Source organism: Zootoca vivipara, chromosome 12 (genome assembly GCF_963506605.1).
Source record: "Zootoca vivipara chromosome 12, rZooViv1.1, whole genome shotgun sequence".
Lineage (NCBI taxonomy): Eukaryota > Metazoa > Chordata > Lepidosauria > Squamata > Lacertidae > Zootoca > Zootoca vivipara.
Window position 1 is genome coordinate 31,239,851 of NC_083287.1, and position 18,135 is coordinate 31,257,985.

General features: G+C 42.1%; 1 protein-coding gene across 2 annotated transcripts in view; it reads right to left on the minus strand.

Moving 5' to 3' along the window:
* The window catches only part of DYNC1I1 (dynein cytoplasmic 1 intermediate chain 1), a 238,502-nt gene that overhangs the window by 58,957 nt on the left and 161,410 nt on the right, over nucleotides 1-18,135 (minus strand). For both annotated transcript variants that reach the window (XM_035129401.2, XM_035129399.2), the window contains 2 exons: nucleotides 7,881-8,027; nucleotides 600-713 (listed from right to left, as the gene is read on the minus strand). In XM_035129401.2, coding sequence (XP_034985292.2) covers nucleotides 600-713; nucleotides 7,881-8,027 — 261 coding nt within the window. The remainder of the gene's footprint in view (nucleotides 1-599; nucleotides 714-7,880; nucleotides 8,028-18,135) is intronic.

Consider the following 18,135-nt stretch of genomic DNA (forward strand, 5'->3'; position numbering starts at 1 on the left):
CAACTTCCATTAGCCATAGCCAGTTGGGATAGGAGATGCAGTCCCAAACATCTGGAGGGCACCAGGTTGGAGAAGACTATTTTCTACAAAGGTAAGAGTTAGTGCCAAACCCAACACTGACAACAGCAACACAAGAAAAGGAGAGTGAAGGGGGCAGAAAAAGATTTGTCAAACTTTTGAGATGATCTCCTTGCTTAGCGTAGTCACTGAATGCAGATAATAAGCCGCACTTTTCTTGAGTGCCACACAACAACCTAGTCTTGCCTTTATCTAGTCAATATTTGCTAAAGAATGTGGTAGAATATGTGCGATACACATCACAGGCGACTCGTATGATTACCTGTGCTTTAAAATGGATTATTTCATTTTCACTTGAATTTGACCTGCATATTAACGCATTACAGTAATTACATGATTTGTGGTAGAGGAAACGGGCTTTGGCTCTTAGAGGAGCCTATTGCTGGAAATAAGCTGCACTCTTTCAAGTGCATCCACAGGTTTTAGTTTGTATAGGATGTGAAGTTTGGGCTTTTAGGGATGATGTGGGTATCAGCTTTAACTCCAGCACTTTCTTCTTGTGTAGGTAAAAACAAACCCACCTGTGGAGTTGAGAGCATATCCAGGCTCCAGGAACACATTTTGCCATCTGTCGAAACGGTAATGAGGTTGTGAGCATTCTGTGTCCCGACGACATTTACACAGTATACAGGGTGCTGGAAACACACAAAATGTCTGGAATCAGAGGGTGCCTGCTCACATTTTGAAAACATACGTATCCAAATGACTCAAACATATTATTTGCAAAGGAAATTAGGTTGCCACATAATGCCCAGAACTCCCCTGTTTGCCAGGTAGGATCATAAACTTTTTTGTTTTGTTACTTTTTTATAAGAATAAACAACAACAACAACAACAAAAACCAAAGTCCCCCTGCCCTCTCAAAGCTTCATTTTACACCATCATAAACTAACCCAAATGATGACTGCTGTGAAAATGGATTAAGTGGGGGAAATTTCACCTGCAGGGATACATTATCATGCTACTGATGGTGTTTGATGCTAGAAAAGAGCAAGCAAAAAAGAGACAAATCTTCAGACGGAGCAGAAATGTGTATTATTTAATGAAGAAAATGGGTGCCGGGGTGGTGGTGGTATTGCAGCCACCATCTTTGACACAGCTTGGACTTTTCACAAAACATTTCCATTCACACTTTGGAGGGATGGACATGAAGGTCAACAAATTCATTAAGACCTCTTAATCTTAGGCCAATATATGGTCTCATTTTCACTGAAGATAACCCGAAATAACTGTGCCAAGCTATTGTATTATTTTAGATTTACAATGGGCCACAATTCTCTCCCACAAAGGGAAGAACTGGGTCTGGAGCATGGCTATAGGTGTGTTTCCCTACAATCTCCAGGTGGCCTTGCGTCCTACAGACAGTCCTGTATTTGAAGGGATGTTAGGGACTCATTTTTGGAGTAGTCCTCTCTTTGAAACAGTTCCCTGGTCCAACGCCCGTTTCAGAAAACAATATGGAAGGAGACCAGGGGCCCTGAAGTTGACCATCAGTTGTTAGCACCTGGGCAGCAGACTGTCACCTCAGAGTACAATTCAGGTTGTGCAATGAAAGTGGATTTAGGGCCCTTGTGCAACAAACATGCTTTCTCACCCTGCATCAAACTTTTTGGGTTAAGTGAAGTGATCAGAAAAAGTGCTGGGAAGTATGGGATAACAATTGCTTGACACCATGCCACATAGCCTTCCTGCAACCAAATCAAGAATCAATGTCCAATAAACTGGTTGTGGCCTAACTTGTCTTCTTTGAAATCTGCTTTTTCATAAACCAAGCGGCAATTGGGCTTTAAGAACACATGTTTGAATATAACACCTACATCGGCCAATGGTGTACACCAGCCTTCCCTAACTTGCTACCTCTCTGATGCTGTTGGCCTCCACCTCCCATCAGTACCGGCCAGCATGGACAACTGCCGGGAATGATGGGAGTTGTAGTCTAAAACATCTGTAAAGCACAAGGATGGGGAAAGTGGTGTACGTGCATATTAGCTTTCATTCTCGCCGAACAGGCTGATCAAACACCTGATGAGTGGTAGTAGGGAGGTGATGTTTGGCCTGTGTGTCTGCCTGCCTCCCTGTATGTCTGTTGGTATCTGCATGTGTGTTTGTGGTATGTGTTTAACAGACTGCATACGCCCCTGGATTTCTCTCTCTCTCTCTCTCTCTCTCTCTCTCTCTCTCTCTCTCTCTCTCTCTCTCTCTGTGTGTGTGTGGTGTGCATTAGATGTGTAGCTTGTGCATGCATGAGAGGGGTGGCCGTCCCATTTTTTGTCCTGGTGTTCCCCCTCTGCTGCCAGAGGGCTTGCAAAAAGAGAAGAAGAAGAAAAATGACTAGCCACTCCTGCCTTCCAGAAATTGCCTAATGAAGGCAGGTCAATCAAAGTTAGATGGCATATTTGACTGCAGCCTCTTATATGGACTTTATTCATTTTAAATCCCATTGGATCTTTTTCGTATGTGGTTTCATGGATGGGTACATGAAAAACAGCATGACAGGAAAGCTAATTGTGTGCGTGTGCACCAGCGGGGTTATTCGATTCCATTGCCACCCTTGCTTAGCTCTTACTCATTCCACCAGCCAGAGCTGGCCTTCCGCATGTGTCCTCTATGAAATCAACCCAACCAAGAGTCAGTTCATACCGAAGCTTATTGAACATTTGCCCTCCTCACTATGGTGCTTATACAGGTTGGTAACATGGTCCTCTTAAGCAGGGAACATCAGGGGCGAAAGGAGGCAAAGTTCAAATAGGTGGAGCACCGTTCAGTAGCACGAGGATGCCTCCCTGTTTTCCTTGCAGCGCTCTCTTTATGCAGTGTCTGGCTTTAATCAGAGCTGTCACTTGTCAATTTCATAAGCAATAAGTCTCACTGCAGAACTGAAAGGGATGTTTCGAGCACAGAGTGGGAGGCAGGGGGGAAGGGGGAGGGGGGAGGGGAAACGCCAACTGTACTTTGTGGAGAATCTTGCTGGGCTCTCTCTTTTCCCAAGAGGAGAAGATGCCATCTTGCTTTTATTTATTTTGGAAATGAAATCATCATGCTAGAGGGTTTTTAAAAGCTTAATTAAAATTTCCTGTTATCCCAAATGCAGATGTGTGGTGGGTGTGAAAGGAAATTAGTGAGTAATGTGTGGTGGGACTCTCTTCCCTTGTGAATCCTGGCACCAAGACGGAGGGATAAGCTCAGGAAACTTGGAAGCCAGCGGTTGGTGGCAACATGGGACGTATTTTCCAGTGGGGGAAGGCAGCGAATCTTGTTTTCATACAGACTAAAATTAAATTTTTAAAGTGAGTATTGCATTACCGGACGGCTTGCTTTGGTGGGATTGAACGGGTTGCCTCGGTCTCAAGGCAGAATCAGCACACGTCCACACAGCAGCACTTAAGCCCATGGCATTCCTGGATGCTGCAAGTCGCAGTCAGCTAATGAATTAAACCATTCACAAGACAAACCTTAACCTACTTCGCAGGGTTGTTATCAGGGTAAAATGGGGAAGAAGAGAACCATGTACACCACATTGGAGCTCCTTGGAGGAAAAGTGGGGATAAAAAAAAAATCATGCACAACAAGAAAAGAGCAGGAATACTTAAAAATAAAAAAAGGATTTTCCCCGGCCATGTTTGAAGCAAGAGAAAGTACAAGCAAATGGTAGGTCCTATGCATGGATAAGAAAGAGAAATGCTCTTGGCCAGGGTCCCCAAACTAAAGCCCGGGGGGCGGATGCAGCCCAATTGCCTTCTAAATCCGGCCTGCGGACGGTCCAGGAATCAGCATGTTTTTACATGAGTAGAATGTGTCCTTTTATTTAAAATGCATCTCTGGGTTATTTGTGGGGCATAGGAATTTGTTCATTTCCCCCCGAAAATATAGTCCGTCCCCCCACAAGGTCTGAGGGACAGTGGACCAGCCCCCTGCTGAAAAGGTTTGCTGACCCCTGCTCTTGGCTCACACAGAGAAGGAGGAATTGCTCAACATCTGCTTTGCCTCTGTCTTTACCCAAAAGGAAAGCAGTGCCCATAGCTGCCAAGTTTTCGCTTTTCTCGCGAGGAAGCCTATTCAGCATAAGGGAAAATCCCTGTAAAAAAGGGATAACTTGGCAGCTATGGCAGTGCCCAACCTGGTGATAACAGAATAAACAATGTAAGGAGGGAGCTTCAGTCCAAAATAGGAAAGGGGGTGGTAAGGGAACACCTAGTTTCTCCAGAGGGTGGGTTGGGACTCACTACCAGGTCGTGGCCTGATCTAAGGTGGTACAAGGTGAGATCCTTTGGAATGACATGATATGAAATTTAAGAAAAAGGTAACAGCAGCACTTTCCAGAAATGGATCTCTAAATGCATGTTTGGGTTAAAGGTAGTCTACTGCAATAATGGATGGGGAAAGTGGCTTACACAGAACAATACTTGAACTCTTTCTCTTTACGCAAATAATTTAGATGAGTCTACAAAGAGTTTACTCAATCCACCATTGCTGCCTATCCTGTCACCTGAAATTCATGCATTGAATATAATTACTACATAGGGCTTATGCACATAAAGACCAACATGTGTAGACCCAGACCACAGAAATGTTAGTCCCTAATAATCCCAGGAAGCAGTTGCATATTCCATATGTCCAACTGGTGGGTGTTAAGTGGGTCTGGAGGTAAGACGAGCAATCCATTCTGCTCCCAACTGGAATCATGCCAAAACTGCCCCAAGGTTCACGGAGTCATTTAAAAGCTTTGTATAATTGAAATATAAGATGGACACATGATAAAAGCTAGGTCTTAATTTCTGCTTATCCTGAAGGGCAAACTCCTCTAACCATGATCTGATGTGATCCTTCTAGTAGTTTGAATTTGACATGTAATATGCACACAACATATGTGTCAGAGATGGCTGCGACTACTCTTGAGTAAAGACGCTCCACTCCGGCTTGTCTTTCAGAGTTTTCTTGTGCATGCTATTTACAGTGCAAGAACATCAGCAAACATGACTGCTCAGTCCGTGTCAGAACCCCGCAATGGCTTCTTCCGGGTTCTTGACCAGCATAAAAGCCTGGGCAATATATTCTTTTTTAAAAAATAAATGGTTGCAATGGCTAACCTCATTGCTACCACAATTCAATTCATCTTTTACACTTGGATGTCACAATTTTTAGATCATGACTTTCAAATTCAGCAATTACCAAAATTACCCCCTGACCCTATGGGTGGGCGCGCGCCTCAATTCTGGCATCGGAGGGAATGGTCTTTGTTCTGGCGTCCCTGTGTCCGACATCTCCCCAGATTCCTCCTTCCCTGGCCCTCTCTCCTCACGGGGCTGAGGCTCTGGTACCCTACAGAGCCTTCTCTCCTCCCTGCTCACTTCCTCATTCCTTTCTCCTGACTATCGCTGGGTGAGGAGCTTGTCAGGATGATAGGAGGGGCCTCTCTGTAAGGCATCCCCCTGACAATATGCTTATAAATACATCTTCTGTGTTCCAGCTGAAACAATGGTAATTTCTAGTGCCAACATTTCCTGTGTCCCAGGTATAGACTTGTCAGCAAGGATTGACAAGTGTTAATAGGTGGGTGGGTGGGTGGAGAATGAAATCAATTTCTTCAACACTAGGTCAACATTTTGAGTGACCTGCATAGTCTCCATTTTAGCTTCCCATTTTACTAAGTCATCTTCCTAAAATGACAATGTTTACAAGTGTAGCTTGGTGACTGGTAATCAAAGGAACACCATTAGTGGATTTATTAAATTGACCTAACTCTAAGATGTGCATTACTCATGAACGGCAAGCGTTCTGATGCCAGAAATTTGGAGCAATATATTCTTTTTTAAAAAATAAATGGTTGCAATGGCTAACCTCATTGCTACCACAATTCAATTCATCTTTTACACTTGGATGTCACAATTTTTAGATCATGACTTTCAAACTCAGCAATTACCAAAATCAGTTTAATTCAAACTGGACCTGAAAGCCCCAGGATATTTGTTGGGTGATCACAGCATTTCATTATTTCTAACAAATAGCAAGCTTTGTTACTGTCTATTCCCCACGGAGCACTCAAAACTGTTGGGTTTTTAATTATTTTTGACAGGAAAATCATACAAGGAGCCGGTGCAGTTTACACTGCATCCCGCGATCTGCCAGCGTTTGTAGTCCAATTCATGCAAAGTGAGCTGTGCAATAATCATAACTTCTCATATTTTATGGTGATTATATCTTCCCCCCACCCCACCCCACCCAGAGCTTATTTTTTTTCTTTTAAAAGCCAATTTAAGGTATAGTATCAACATACCCATTTTCGCAGAGCTAAGCTACATCTTACACATGGTGATCAAGACTGATATCCAAGTTTTATTTTATTCTGTAACTAGATTCAGCCATTGGGTGGGAGGCTGCTAGTTTGATTGGGAAAGTGACACTACCGTACTGATGGTGGTGATTAACCCTCCCCTCTAAATTACCACCCTCCATGCAGTTATATGGTTCATGGGAGGAAGCAATATGGAAGGGAGCGCAAACAGCCGTTTACAGAGAAGCTTCCAACTGCAAAAATGGGGCAGGAAACTTTGACTGTCCCAATTTCCATACAATTGCAGTTTGTTCTTAGAAAGGGGTGGCATGAAGAAATTATGAGATGAACGTCTCATATTTATTTCAGCAGAAACTAATTTTGGCCACTTAATTAATCCAGAAAGGTCGAGTGCTTTACCCTCAGGGGATGCTCTAGACCAGGCATCCCCAAACTGCGGCCCTCCAGATGTTTTGGCCTACAACTCCCATGATCCCTAGCTAACGGGACCAGTGGTCAGGGAAGATGGGAATTGTAGTTCAAATCATCTGGAGGGCTGAGGTTTGGGGATGCCTGCTCTAGACTTCAAGGATTTAGCAGGACTCAGTCGCTGCTGTTCTCCTTTAAAGTGGAAGTGGGTTATCAGTTCCTCTTTTTCTTCCAGGACACTGATTACAGCCTCCTCAAAGTGGCAATTGCTAAGTCACAGATTTCTCAATAGAGCAGGACCATTGTACCAGAATAACATCAGGACTTCTGTCAGGTACTCACGGGCACATTACTGTATTTGCAAATGAATAAATCTTCAAAATCAGGGTTGGCAGATCCTGGAAAAGCACTCTTCCCTTAAATTGCATCAAGGCGCCAAGGAAAGATGCAGCGCTTTCTGGCCTTTCCTGACAGCGGTTGGCTTACCCACTGCCCTTGGACTTGCTTCAGGGTAAAATGACAGTCCTAAAGGTCATAGATAAGGGACGCGGGTGGCGCTGTGGGTTAAACCACAGAGCCTACGGCTTGCCAATCAGAAGGTCGGCGGTTCGAATCCCCACGACAGGGTGAGCTCCCTTTGCTTGGCCCCTGCTCCTGCTAACCTAGCAGTTCAAAAGCACGCCAAAAATGCAAGTGGATAAATAGGTACCGCTCCAGCGGGAAGGTAAAAGGCATTTCCGTGCGCTGCTCTGGTTTGCCAGAAGGGGCTTAGTCATGCTGGCCACATGACCTGGAAGCTGTACGCCGGCTTCCTCGGCCAATAAAGCGAGATGAGCGTCGCAACCCCAGAGTCGACTGGACCTAATGGTCAGGGGTAACTTTACCTAATGGTCATAGATGGGGAGCAGGGGTAGGCAAGACAACCAGCAGAGTGACATAATTAAAGGCAAGGGATTTGCAGCCCTGATAGTCTACCCTGCCACTTACTATTCATAATTACATGCTCTTTATTTTTTTATTTAGTGTACAAAAATATTACACTACAACATCCTGCTATTGATATTTGTCTTTAAAAATAATAATGATGAGTTTGATCCTTTACCGTGTGAGCAGCTGCAGAAAGGGGTGTGCGCTGAACTGGGGTCCTCCTGTGACTCCGGTTATCCCACAGCACAATCTGGCCAGAATAGGTCCCTCCGACTACCAGGTTTGGATGAAAGCGGGCAAAGCAGACAGACATCACAGAAGACTAGAACAAAAAGAAAAAAGGGGTAGAAGAATGAAGGGCTTTTCTTTATTTCTTTTGTTTCTATTTAGAAAAATAATCCTAGAATTAATACTCTGAAACAAATACTCCTTTGATGCCTTGTTCTTTGAAAAAACCTTTCGAAATATAGGGCTGCTTCACACACGCATCTGTATGCATGAATTTAACTTTCTTTTCAGTCTTTCCACCCTTTTGGTCAGCGATGTTGAACCAGTATCCAGTTAGACGCTGTCAGACTCCAACTCCCATCAGCTCCAGCCAACATGGTGAAAGGTCAGGAAAAATAGGTTTTGTAGTCCAGCAACATCTGGGGGATTGGGTGTGTGTGTGTAGGGCACAAGTTCCCCATACCTGATTAAGGCGTTCAAACAAGCTGAAGTGTTTTTTTTTTTAAATTGAAATATTAATCAAATATCCCCAATTCCCCTCTACTCTGCTAAAAGTTTCATGTTCTTATCTGATGCTGTTATTTCCTGCTGCCTTGCCCACCAAGCACTGCAGTTTCATCAGTGGTCAAGTGCAACATCAAAAAATTAGTAGTTTCCATCATTTTCAGAGGGTGCCCTCTTCCACAAGTTTATCTGCAGAGATATCCATTGTGATAGGTGGCACAGGACCAGAGAGCCCTTGAAAATCAGCAGCTGTGGAGCTGCCGTTCCATTTCTACAGGTTGCAACAACTCTTGAAAACCAGGTTTGATGTATTATCATTTCATACCCAAGCTTTAATCAGACAACCACATGCTTTATCACTAATGACAAACCTTGTATGACAATAGCAGCAGATTTTTTAAAGCCAATATCTGCACTCTGAAACGGCAGTAAGGTTGCACTAATGTTTTGATTTTTAAAAAATAGCCCTGGATACAGACAGAGTTATCTTGAAGAATGCAGAGAATAGTTTCAGGCTTTGCTTTTCCTGAGCAATGGGAAGTTCTTGGAAAACTTTACAACAGGTTGGGGCACCACAAAGTGCTGTTGGATTCCAATAAGCCCCAGCCAACATGCCCAATGGTTCTGGGATGATGACAGCTGTATTCCAACATCTGAAGGTTCTTCACCCTTGTTTGACAGCATCGTTCCCATGTGGAAAACATCCTGAAGACTTGTGGGCCCTGATCCAACAAAGGAGACGTGTGTAGGGCTGAGGCAAATGTGTGTCTACACAGTAATGCTTTTCCAGGCCCCAATTAACTTGGAAGGTGTGTCTGCCTAAAGTTGCATGTCCATCCCTTTTTGGAATTGTCAAGATGGTACATCAGTTTCATGTCAGCTTCCTGCCTAATATACACAGCACTCTAATGTAGAAATGTTTCCACAGCTGAATTAGAAGACCATATCAGCAGCATTCAACAAAAGCTCCACATTTATGGAACTGGGAATAAAGGGAAGACGTACAAAACATATGGGTTCTGTTACATTGGAAGAGGTGCTTTATTTAATAAGGCAATGACTACAACCAATGTCTTGAAGAGGAAAGAGCACCATGTATTTGTGGTGTGATCTGCCACAATCAGAAGTGGCTGATAGCCCTGGTTGCAGGACAGTGTGATCTGATAGGATTATATTCTTCTGGAAAGTCAATAAAAATTTGGTGTACTTTTTCACAGTTCAGAATAGCCCAAAATATTTATTACATATTCTAACTTTCCTCTGAGAAACTCAAGGTTCTGCCCTGTACATCATATCCTAAACAACAACAACCCTCTGAGGTAGATTAGGCGGAGAGACCCATGGTAACTCAGAGAACTTCATGGCTGAGTGGAGATTTGAACCCTAGTGGTTCTAAATAAACCCACACTGGTTCTAAATAAAAAGTATATTCCTTTATCTTTCATTTGAGGGGATGTGCTAAGCATCCCAGAGACTTCCAGCTTGCCACCAATGGAACAGAAATTTGGATGAGATGAACTTTTAGTCTCATCCAGTAGGACTTTTACTGTGTCCTCATGTCTCATTTTTGCTCTGCCTTTACTGTGTGTAGTACATACAGATCTAAAAATGTTCATTTGTGCCTGGTAAGGCTGTTTTTTATTTTGGAGAATTAATGCAGGCCAGATTTGGATTAGTGATGGCACATCCCTTTAACCGCAGATGGATATGCTTGCAACAGATAGTAATTTACATTATCTTGGTTGGGAAGCCTGACCTCAGGACCCACATCTGATGTGCACATGGGAAGTGTGAACTGGCTGCGCATACTGGTGTTCATGTATCAGGATGGCTTTCTGCCAGCCGTTGCCCGGACCCATCTGGAGGAGAGTGCTAAATAAATATTACTCTAATATGAGATTTAGATTTGCATTTGGTGAAGTGTCTTCTTCAGAAATGTCACTCCCTGGGGCATTCTGTGGGCCGCGAAACAATCTTTCATTTGTGGGCACTGGAAATGCGAAGAGTTTAGAAGTATTTCCAGCTTCTGACAAAGCAAACACCAAGCACCTCCATATTAAAGAAACGCACGTGGCCAGTGCTGTTCCATGATTTAGGCCATGTGTGCAGAAGAAATGGTGGCTCATAGGTCTGTTTGCACTCTTAATGGCACCACGGGGTTTTAAAGGCACCTAGAAGCATCTCGTTTTAGTCCTGTTAGGGTAGGGTTGCCATTAGGGTGATGACTTTTTCATTTTTTTCCCTCAAAAATTATTTCCTGTAGCACAAATGGATGAACTTTTGCCTATTAATGACTAAAATGAGGTATATTCCATTGAAATTTTAAAAAAGGTTACGCACAAACCATTTAAAAAAAAATTGTATGCCGTTTTACCATTTCATAAAATTGTATTAACAATTCTATATATATTTCGTATCAAATTTGGACACAACACCACATTCCACAATGGGGAGTGTTCTTAGCAACATAGGGTATACAAATGTCACACCTGCGCAAGGTAAAAGCCCCTTTTTGGGACCTCAAAACTCAGCCAGCAGACCCTGCCGGGCATGCTGGGAAAAGAACCTACGGGAGAGGTAGCAAAACATCGTCCTCTAGCGGCTTCTATACTGTTACTGTTACTGGGAGTCGGCTGAAGCTAAATCCTTCGAAGACAGAGGTCCTCTGGCTGGGTCGGGATGACATGGGGCGGGGGGGCCAACTTCCATCTTTCGCTGGGGCCCAATTAGTGTCAGCCCCTTCTGTCAAGAGCTTGGGGGTAACCTTGGATGCCTCCCTTTCCATGGAGGCACAGGTTGCAACCACAGCCAAGGTGGCATTTTTCCATCTCCGCCGCATTAAGCAGTTGGTCCCCTATCTCTCTCAACCTGATCTAGCCACAGCGATCCATGCGATGGTCACCTCTAGGCTTGATTATTGTAACTCGCTCTACGCGGGGCTGCCCTTGAAACTGACCCAGAAACTCCAGCGGGTGCAGAATGCCGCGGCGAGGCTCCTTACGGGGTCCCGGCTGCGGGATCATATTCATCCAGTGCTTTACCAACTGCACTGGCTCCCGGTGGAGTACAGGATCAGGTTCAAGGTGCTGGTTTTGACCTTTAAAGCCTTATGCGGCTTAGGACCCTCGTACCTACGGGACCGCCTCTCCCGGTATGACCCACAGAGGACATTACGGTCCACAAATAATAACATATTGGAGATCCCGAGTCACAAGGTGGCTAGGCTGGCCTCGACCAGGACCAGGGCCTTCTCAGTATTGGCCCCGACCTGGTGGAACGCTCTGTCCCAGGAGACTAGGGCCCTGCGGGATTTGTCATCTTTTCGTAGGGCCTGCAAGACAGAGCTGTTTCGTTTGGCCTTCGGACTGACGCAGTCTGACCCCACGGTTACCCTCCCCTAAGGTTTTATTTATAATGGTTTTATCTTATTCGTAGATTTTTAATTTTAAAATTGAATTTTAACATTGTATTATTCTGTTGTTTTAACTGAATTGTTTCTTTTATATTTGTGTTGATATTATTTGTTGTTAGCCGCCCTGAGCCCGGTCTTGACTGGGAAGGGCGGGGTATAAATAAAAATTATTATTATTATTATTACTGCAGCTAAAAAAAGCTTCCTTGTGTGTTTGATGACCCTATATAATGTTGTATATATGTGACTCTAAAGCTTGGGTTCGATTTTATATCTGCTTACAGTGTCTTCAAAAATGGTCAAAAAACTGATAAATAAAATTTTAAAAATCATTTTGTGCGTGAGGTTTTTTTTTATCAAATCTCTTTGAAAGTAAGATTTTATCTAATCTTTAATGAAAGCTCATCAAATTATGATACAGGGAAATGAGGTTGTAAAAAAAGTCATCACCCTAGTTGCCATATTTCAAAAAGTGAGAATCCAGACAGAAACTTGTTGATCTTCCTGGACATTTCCTCAATTTCTGCCAGGATACTGCTTCCGGCTGCAGTTTTTTGCGGGTGTGTCCAGAAAATTCTGGACGTACGGCAACCCTATTCTTAGGGCCCATTTCAGACAGTTGAAAAGGGCCCCATATAATTAGATATCAAATCCAATTTCCAGAACTAGATTTTCTTGGAAACGGGGGGGGGGGGGGAATCAGAGCTAGGAAACTGGTCTTATTAAGAACTGAACTGCTGGATCCAGTTAGTGGGTTGTAGCCAATGAAATTGTCCCGGCAGCGCAAGGACTTTCGCTTGTGTAACAGGTCTCCCTTCTCTCCCTTTTCCTTGTCCCCACCTGAAATTTGCTCCAGGGGTTTGGGAGAACTCCCATAATAGATCTGGAGGGGCACGAAGGAAGAGGGGGAGGAAGTGCTGTTGTGCATGAGAACATCCTTGCTCTAACAGGACAATTTCATTGGATACAACCGTAGGTCTAGGACCAGATTTTCTGGATACTGATAAAAAAAAACAACCCAACAACTCTGCTTGATTCAAAGTAAAGAAGGCGTATTTCCTCCTCAGTTTTTACCAAATGGAACAAAGCATTATCTTCTGACGACAGTAGCCTAGTGAACATCAGCAGATAAGGAAATAGCATGCATTATAGCTTAGAGTTAGAAAGTGGGCATTGACAGTGGCTTATAAAATCATAACGGCTAAAGAGAGAAATTATTCCCACTCTCTCAAATGTCTTGGCTACAATTGCCCCGTATGGAGCTTTTATTTGACCCCAGCATGTCAGTTCTTGCAAGTTTGTTCACCTTAACAATGTCTTCAAGATCCTGTGGGTTGAAAGTAAGAATAATATTGATAAGGTCCCTAATCTTATACCAATTTTGCCACAAAAAAGAAAACAAAAGACAAAACAGTTTCCATTTGCTTCAGACTTCTCTGTGTTACCATTGCATAATAGGATGACAGTACTGTCATATGCTAAATAAGGAGAAAAGAAAGAGTTTTCCGTAATTTAAACAGCAAACATGTCAAAAAGAAAGGCATCAGAAATTTATTTCAATAAAAGGCAGCATATTTACAATCATGTCTTTTCAAAAGTGAGAATTCTCCCATACGTGGACAGCTTTTAATACTTGCTGTCTTATCTTCTATGTAAGAGCTATGGAAGGATACTGGAAAGATTTTGGAGCTGGAAATTATTTGCAGTATTGGGGGTGGGGAATTAACTTTAACTAAAAATAAAAACAGTTGATAGCCTTTTGCATAGGAGGGTTTTTTTTGGAAGAAGAAAAAAAACAAACACTTCAAACCAAATGTCAAAATCCCATTTAATTAAAAAAAGGAAGTTTATATTTCCATATGGCATGTGTTGACATCTATCCCTTTGATTTACAAGAGTATGGACTACAGGGAGCAGATTGCTTTATTCAAGAGAAATGATATAGGGAAGGAGGGCGATTTGACAGGAAAGAGTGTAGGCTGCCTTAACTTCAGTGCTTGTTAAAACATGAAGGATTAATGGTAAAAAGGGAGGGAAGAATTGTGAATGTCTCCAGTTGAGGATCTTCAAAAATGTTTGGGGTTTCTAAGAATGTCTCAGGCAACCACATGAAAAGAGACTTAGCCACACAGCTCTCTAAATCCAAAACTGGTACCGCTCTACTTATACCATCAAACCAACTGACTTGAAATAGAGCCACAAATTGAATTTATTTATTTTTATTGAAAAAGTACTAAGTCCTTGAAAGGAGCAGAATGGTACGTCAGGAAATCCAGAGACTTCGGGGGGAAGTTTATACTGCAGGTACACAGCAGCGGCAGCATGCACGAGCGCCAAATCTCTGCTGCGGCGAGTGTCAAATCCCAGTGGCTGCGTTTTCTAAAGAGCAGCCATTTTCTTCACATACAGCCTTGTTCAAAATGGAAGGCCTGTATCCTAAAACGTGTCGTGCAAAGGGGAAACTGATGGAATGACGTTGCTCTCTGTGTCCCTAAATCTGCTAGGTTGAGCTGCTTAAGCAGGCCACAAAGTTACGTAACACAGTTTAATAATTCAAAGAGCTACATTGTGTTCTGTAGCTTTGTGTCCTACTTCGGCAACTCAACCAAGCAAATTATTTTCCGAGACACTTAAAAGACCAGAATCACGACCTTTACACGTGCATTATTCAATTCATCTCTATGGGACTGCACCAATGTTAATGGCCAGTGAGTTCACACCTTATAACCTGCTAACCAACTTACTGGTCTAATAACATACAAATATTCATCTATGGTCTCTTTCCAAGCAACCTGTTTATTAAGCATTCATCTTTATTTGTTTGAGGGGAGGCTATATGATGTTGTGTCAAATCAGTGTCATCCCACACTTTCTACTGCATTTTCCTATTGCTTTTCTTACTGTAAGAAGTCCTATGGGGTGTGTGTGACTTTGTTGCTCAAGAGCTCAAAATCAACTTCAATTATGCTACCTAAATTTGCCGGTATGTAATTGAATCCCACCTCAAAATGGCAACAGTCTGGAAGCGCCCAGTAAGAAATAAAGTGAACTGAGTTTTGATGACAACCATATGGAACCAAACAGAAAGTATTTCGGCACTCTGCATAATAAATTCCAGAAACATCGCTGTAAAGATACAACTTTGTTTTGAATCACACAATTCCATACCAGGCACATCTCAAAGGAGCCCTGACATGATCTAAAACCACAAATTTAAACTGAAGAACACTATGGGTCACGTAAAACAGCTTCCACAATTCCCTCCTTCTCCTTGTTCCACACATTGCATTCTACAGTCTACTAGGTAGCATTCACACCATGCTTTTAAGGCACCATGACAGCACTTTATATAGTCATGGCTTCCACCAAAGAATTCTGGGAGCTGTAATTTTTTTGTTAAGAGAGCTGAGAGTTGTTAGGAGAGCTACAATTCCCAAAGTGATTTAGCAATCAAAGCCTCTTCCCTGGGAACTGTAGCTCTGTAAAGGGAATGGGAATCTCCTAACAATTCTTTGGGAAAAGCCATAACTGTTTCAAGTGGTATCATAGTGATTGAAAGGATAGCATAAATCTGGCCCTAGTCAGTACACAAAATGTTTCAAACAAGCAACTTTCCCTTGTAAAAAAGAAAAGAAAATGAAAAATGGAGAGCACAAAGAATTAGATTAAATGCCCTGCTTCACCACAGTTAATTTATAGTAAGTCATACAGCTTTGAACTTGGATCCTATTAAAAATAATAATAAATAGCAATAAATATCATTTTCTTTTTATCCAAGGTCAGAAATCCAATGTGAGAATTCTCACTTTTCATTTTTGTCAAAAAGTATTTGATTGAACTAAACGTCTGATGTTAAAAGGGTTAAGTACAACACAGGTAGCTACAAAGGAAGTGCCTCAGCCTGTTAATGAACTCCATTCTGCCCTGGTGAGACCACCCTCCTTTTTAAGTAAGTGGTAACTCAATCCCTATGTTAACTCAGTTGTGTTTGGGGTTCTTCCAAGTCAAGAAACTCGGTGTGATGAGTCAAAATGAATTGTCTGTAATAATTCACAAAGTGTCCATAACCAAACTCAAACAAAAGGCTCTTAAGTTAGGTTTTACATTTCCTTTCTCAACACTTTTATTTTTCATTTCTCACAGAAAGTAAAGTAATATGAAAATCCTGTGTAGTTTTTGCTGACCACAAATATGAGGGCTTCTGACAGAATTCCTGGTTTATTTATCACATAATATGCATAAATAGTGTAGGAAATTACTGGTGAGTAAAAAGACATAGGAATACTTCTTCCTCACACTTTGCAAATTTAGTAGGGAGTAATTCAGTGGGAGTTACCTCTAAGCAAACATGCTTACAATTGTGCCACACGTTGTCTCTGTTCAGATGTAATGCTAAACTATGGCTCAGAGGGATAGGAACAAGCCTAGGAAAGCCTGGGGCAAAAACACACCCAGTACAGCTGTGAGGCGAAGATTGGAAGCTTTCAATAAATCAGTTTAGCATTATGTCCAAATCCTAAACTGTGGTTACTCTTAACTCTGTATTGAAAAAGCCAGTTTTTAAACACACAATTTGAACTGGACTTTTTTTTTGTAATGGTAAAGATCAACCACAGTTTGCTGGGTTCAGATGGGATGACAAACTGTGGTTAATTTTTTAAAAAAATGGAAGCAAAGGCTTCAGAACTCCTTGTCATCAAAAATGGGGGGAGCACACAAGTCTTAACTAGGGTTATTTCCATCACAATAAACAATGGTTTATCATGCTGTACAAATTTAGCCATTGTCTGATAGGTCATCTTGCAAACCTGCTACTCTGAGTCTCTCATCTGCCACTTTTGGCAACCAGTGGTACCCTGTTCTCTGTCACCATGTTTCTTTTTGATATTCCGCATGGGTGTTATCAAAAGGGTATGTGACTTCTCAAACTGCGACCCTGGAAGCATCGCATGGAGGAAGCAGAGGAGGAAAGCTTGGGCAATCCAAACATTAAGGCTTCATGTTGATGGCTGGGATACGTCCAAAACATAGCAATAAGGTATGGGATATATTTAACTTGATCAAAGTCTTGTGGTGTAAGGGTAAGCAAGCTTCTGATTTACACAAGAACTTTTCATCTTGTAGAATAAACAGCTAAAGAAATACAGTATAAATACACCAAAATGTGGACCTAAGAGAAATATGTAATTCAAAAGCTTTCTGAGTACTTTCTGTCCACAAAAGCTGGTCTAATAAAAATAGTACCTATTATATGCTTTGCATCTTTTATTTATTATAAGGGGGAAATGTTGCATTGTGATGTCTAAGCACATTTTCTTGAAAACCTGTTGCTGCTGCTCTAATCTTCTATGAGAACTGAACTGGACATCGATAGTACCCAAACTACAAGACCAACGAGTTTACAAATCATGTACAACCACAACAGCCACCAGAATCCTCTTCTGTGCAGAGTTTGGTTGAACCTTAAGACCTCATCAATGATCGGGGCAATTTTAGCAAGTAGCCCAGAGGAGATCTAAGGATAGATAAGCACATGTTTACATTTCGTGCTTTACCCTAATTGTTTCTAAGCAATTGACATTTGGTGCTCTTCAATCTGTGTCACTTGGGCACACTTCTATCAGTTCACTGTCAAAATAATTACAGTAATCTCTTCTTATCTTTTGATTTAATTATAGCTTCTGGGGAAGACTGACAGACTATTATATTTGCCCAAAGCCATCCCTTCTACTAATGTATCATTTACAAGTCGTGTCAGTGGGTAATTAGAAATAATCTAAAATTAATTGAACATTGCACTGAGCTATGTTGCTAAGTTTGGGAGATAAGTAGAGGTGTAGCAGAAAACCCAGATATGCCAGTTGCTCAGACCACTTTGTTTGAGAAGGGGCAATAAACGTAGTTGAAAAGTCAGCAATAATGTATATTACAACACAACCACCCTAAAAGGAAACCTAGTTCTAGAAAGTTCCAGGGTCTGGTAATGGGGAAGAGGCTCGTTGCTATGGTAGGTTCAAGCAGATTAGGGCTATTTTTTATTTTATTCTTATTAAATTTTGGAAAGAAGAAAGAATATGGAGAAAAGTAAACACAGAATATCATAAGCAGAACCATATGTACCATCCCATACGCAGAGATTCACTAATGACAGACACCTTGTGAGTGCTGCCGCCTACTACTGTAAAATGAGGAGCAACAACTGAGGTCTTTTTCTGCTATAGCCCCAGGATTGAGGAACCACCCGCAACAAGAAACCCACCAAATCAAGGAACTTGGTCTGACTAAA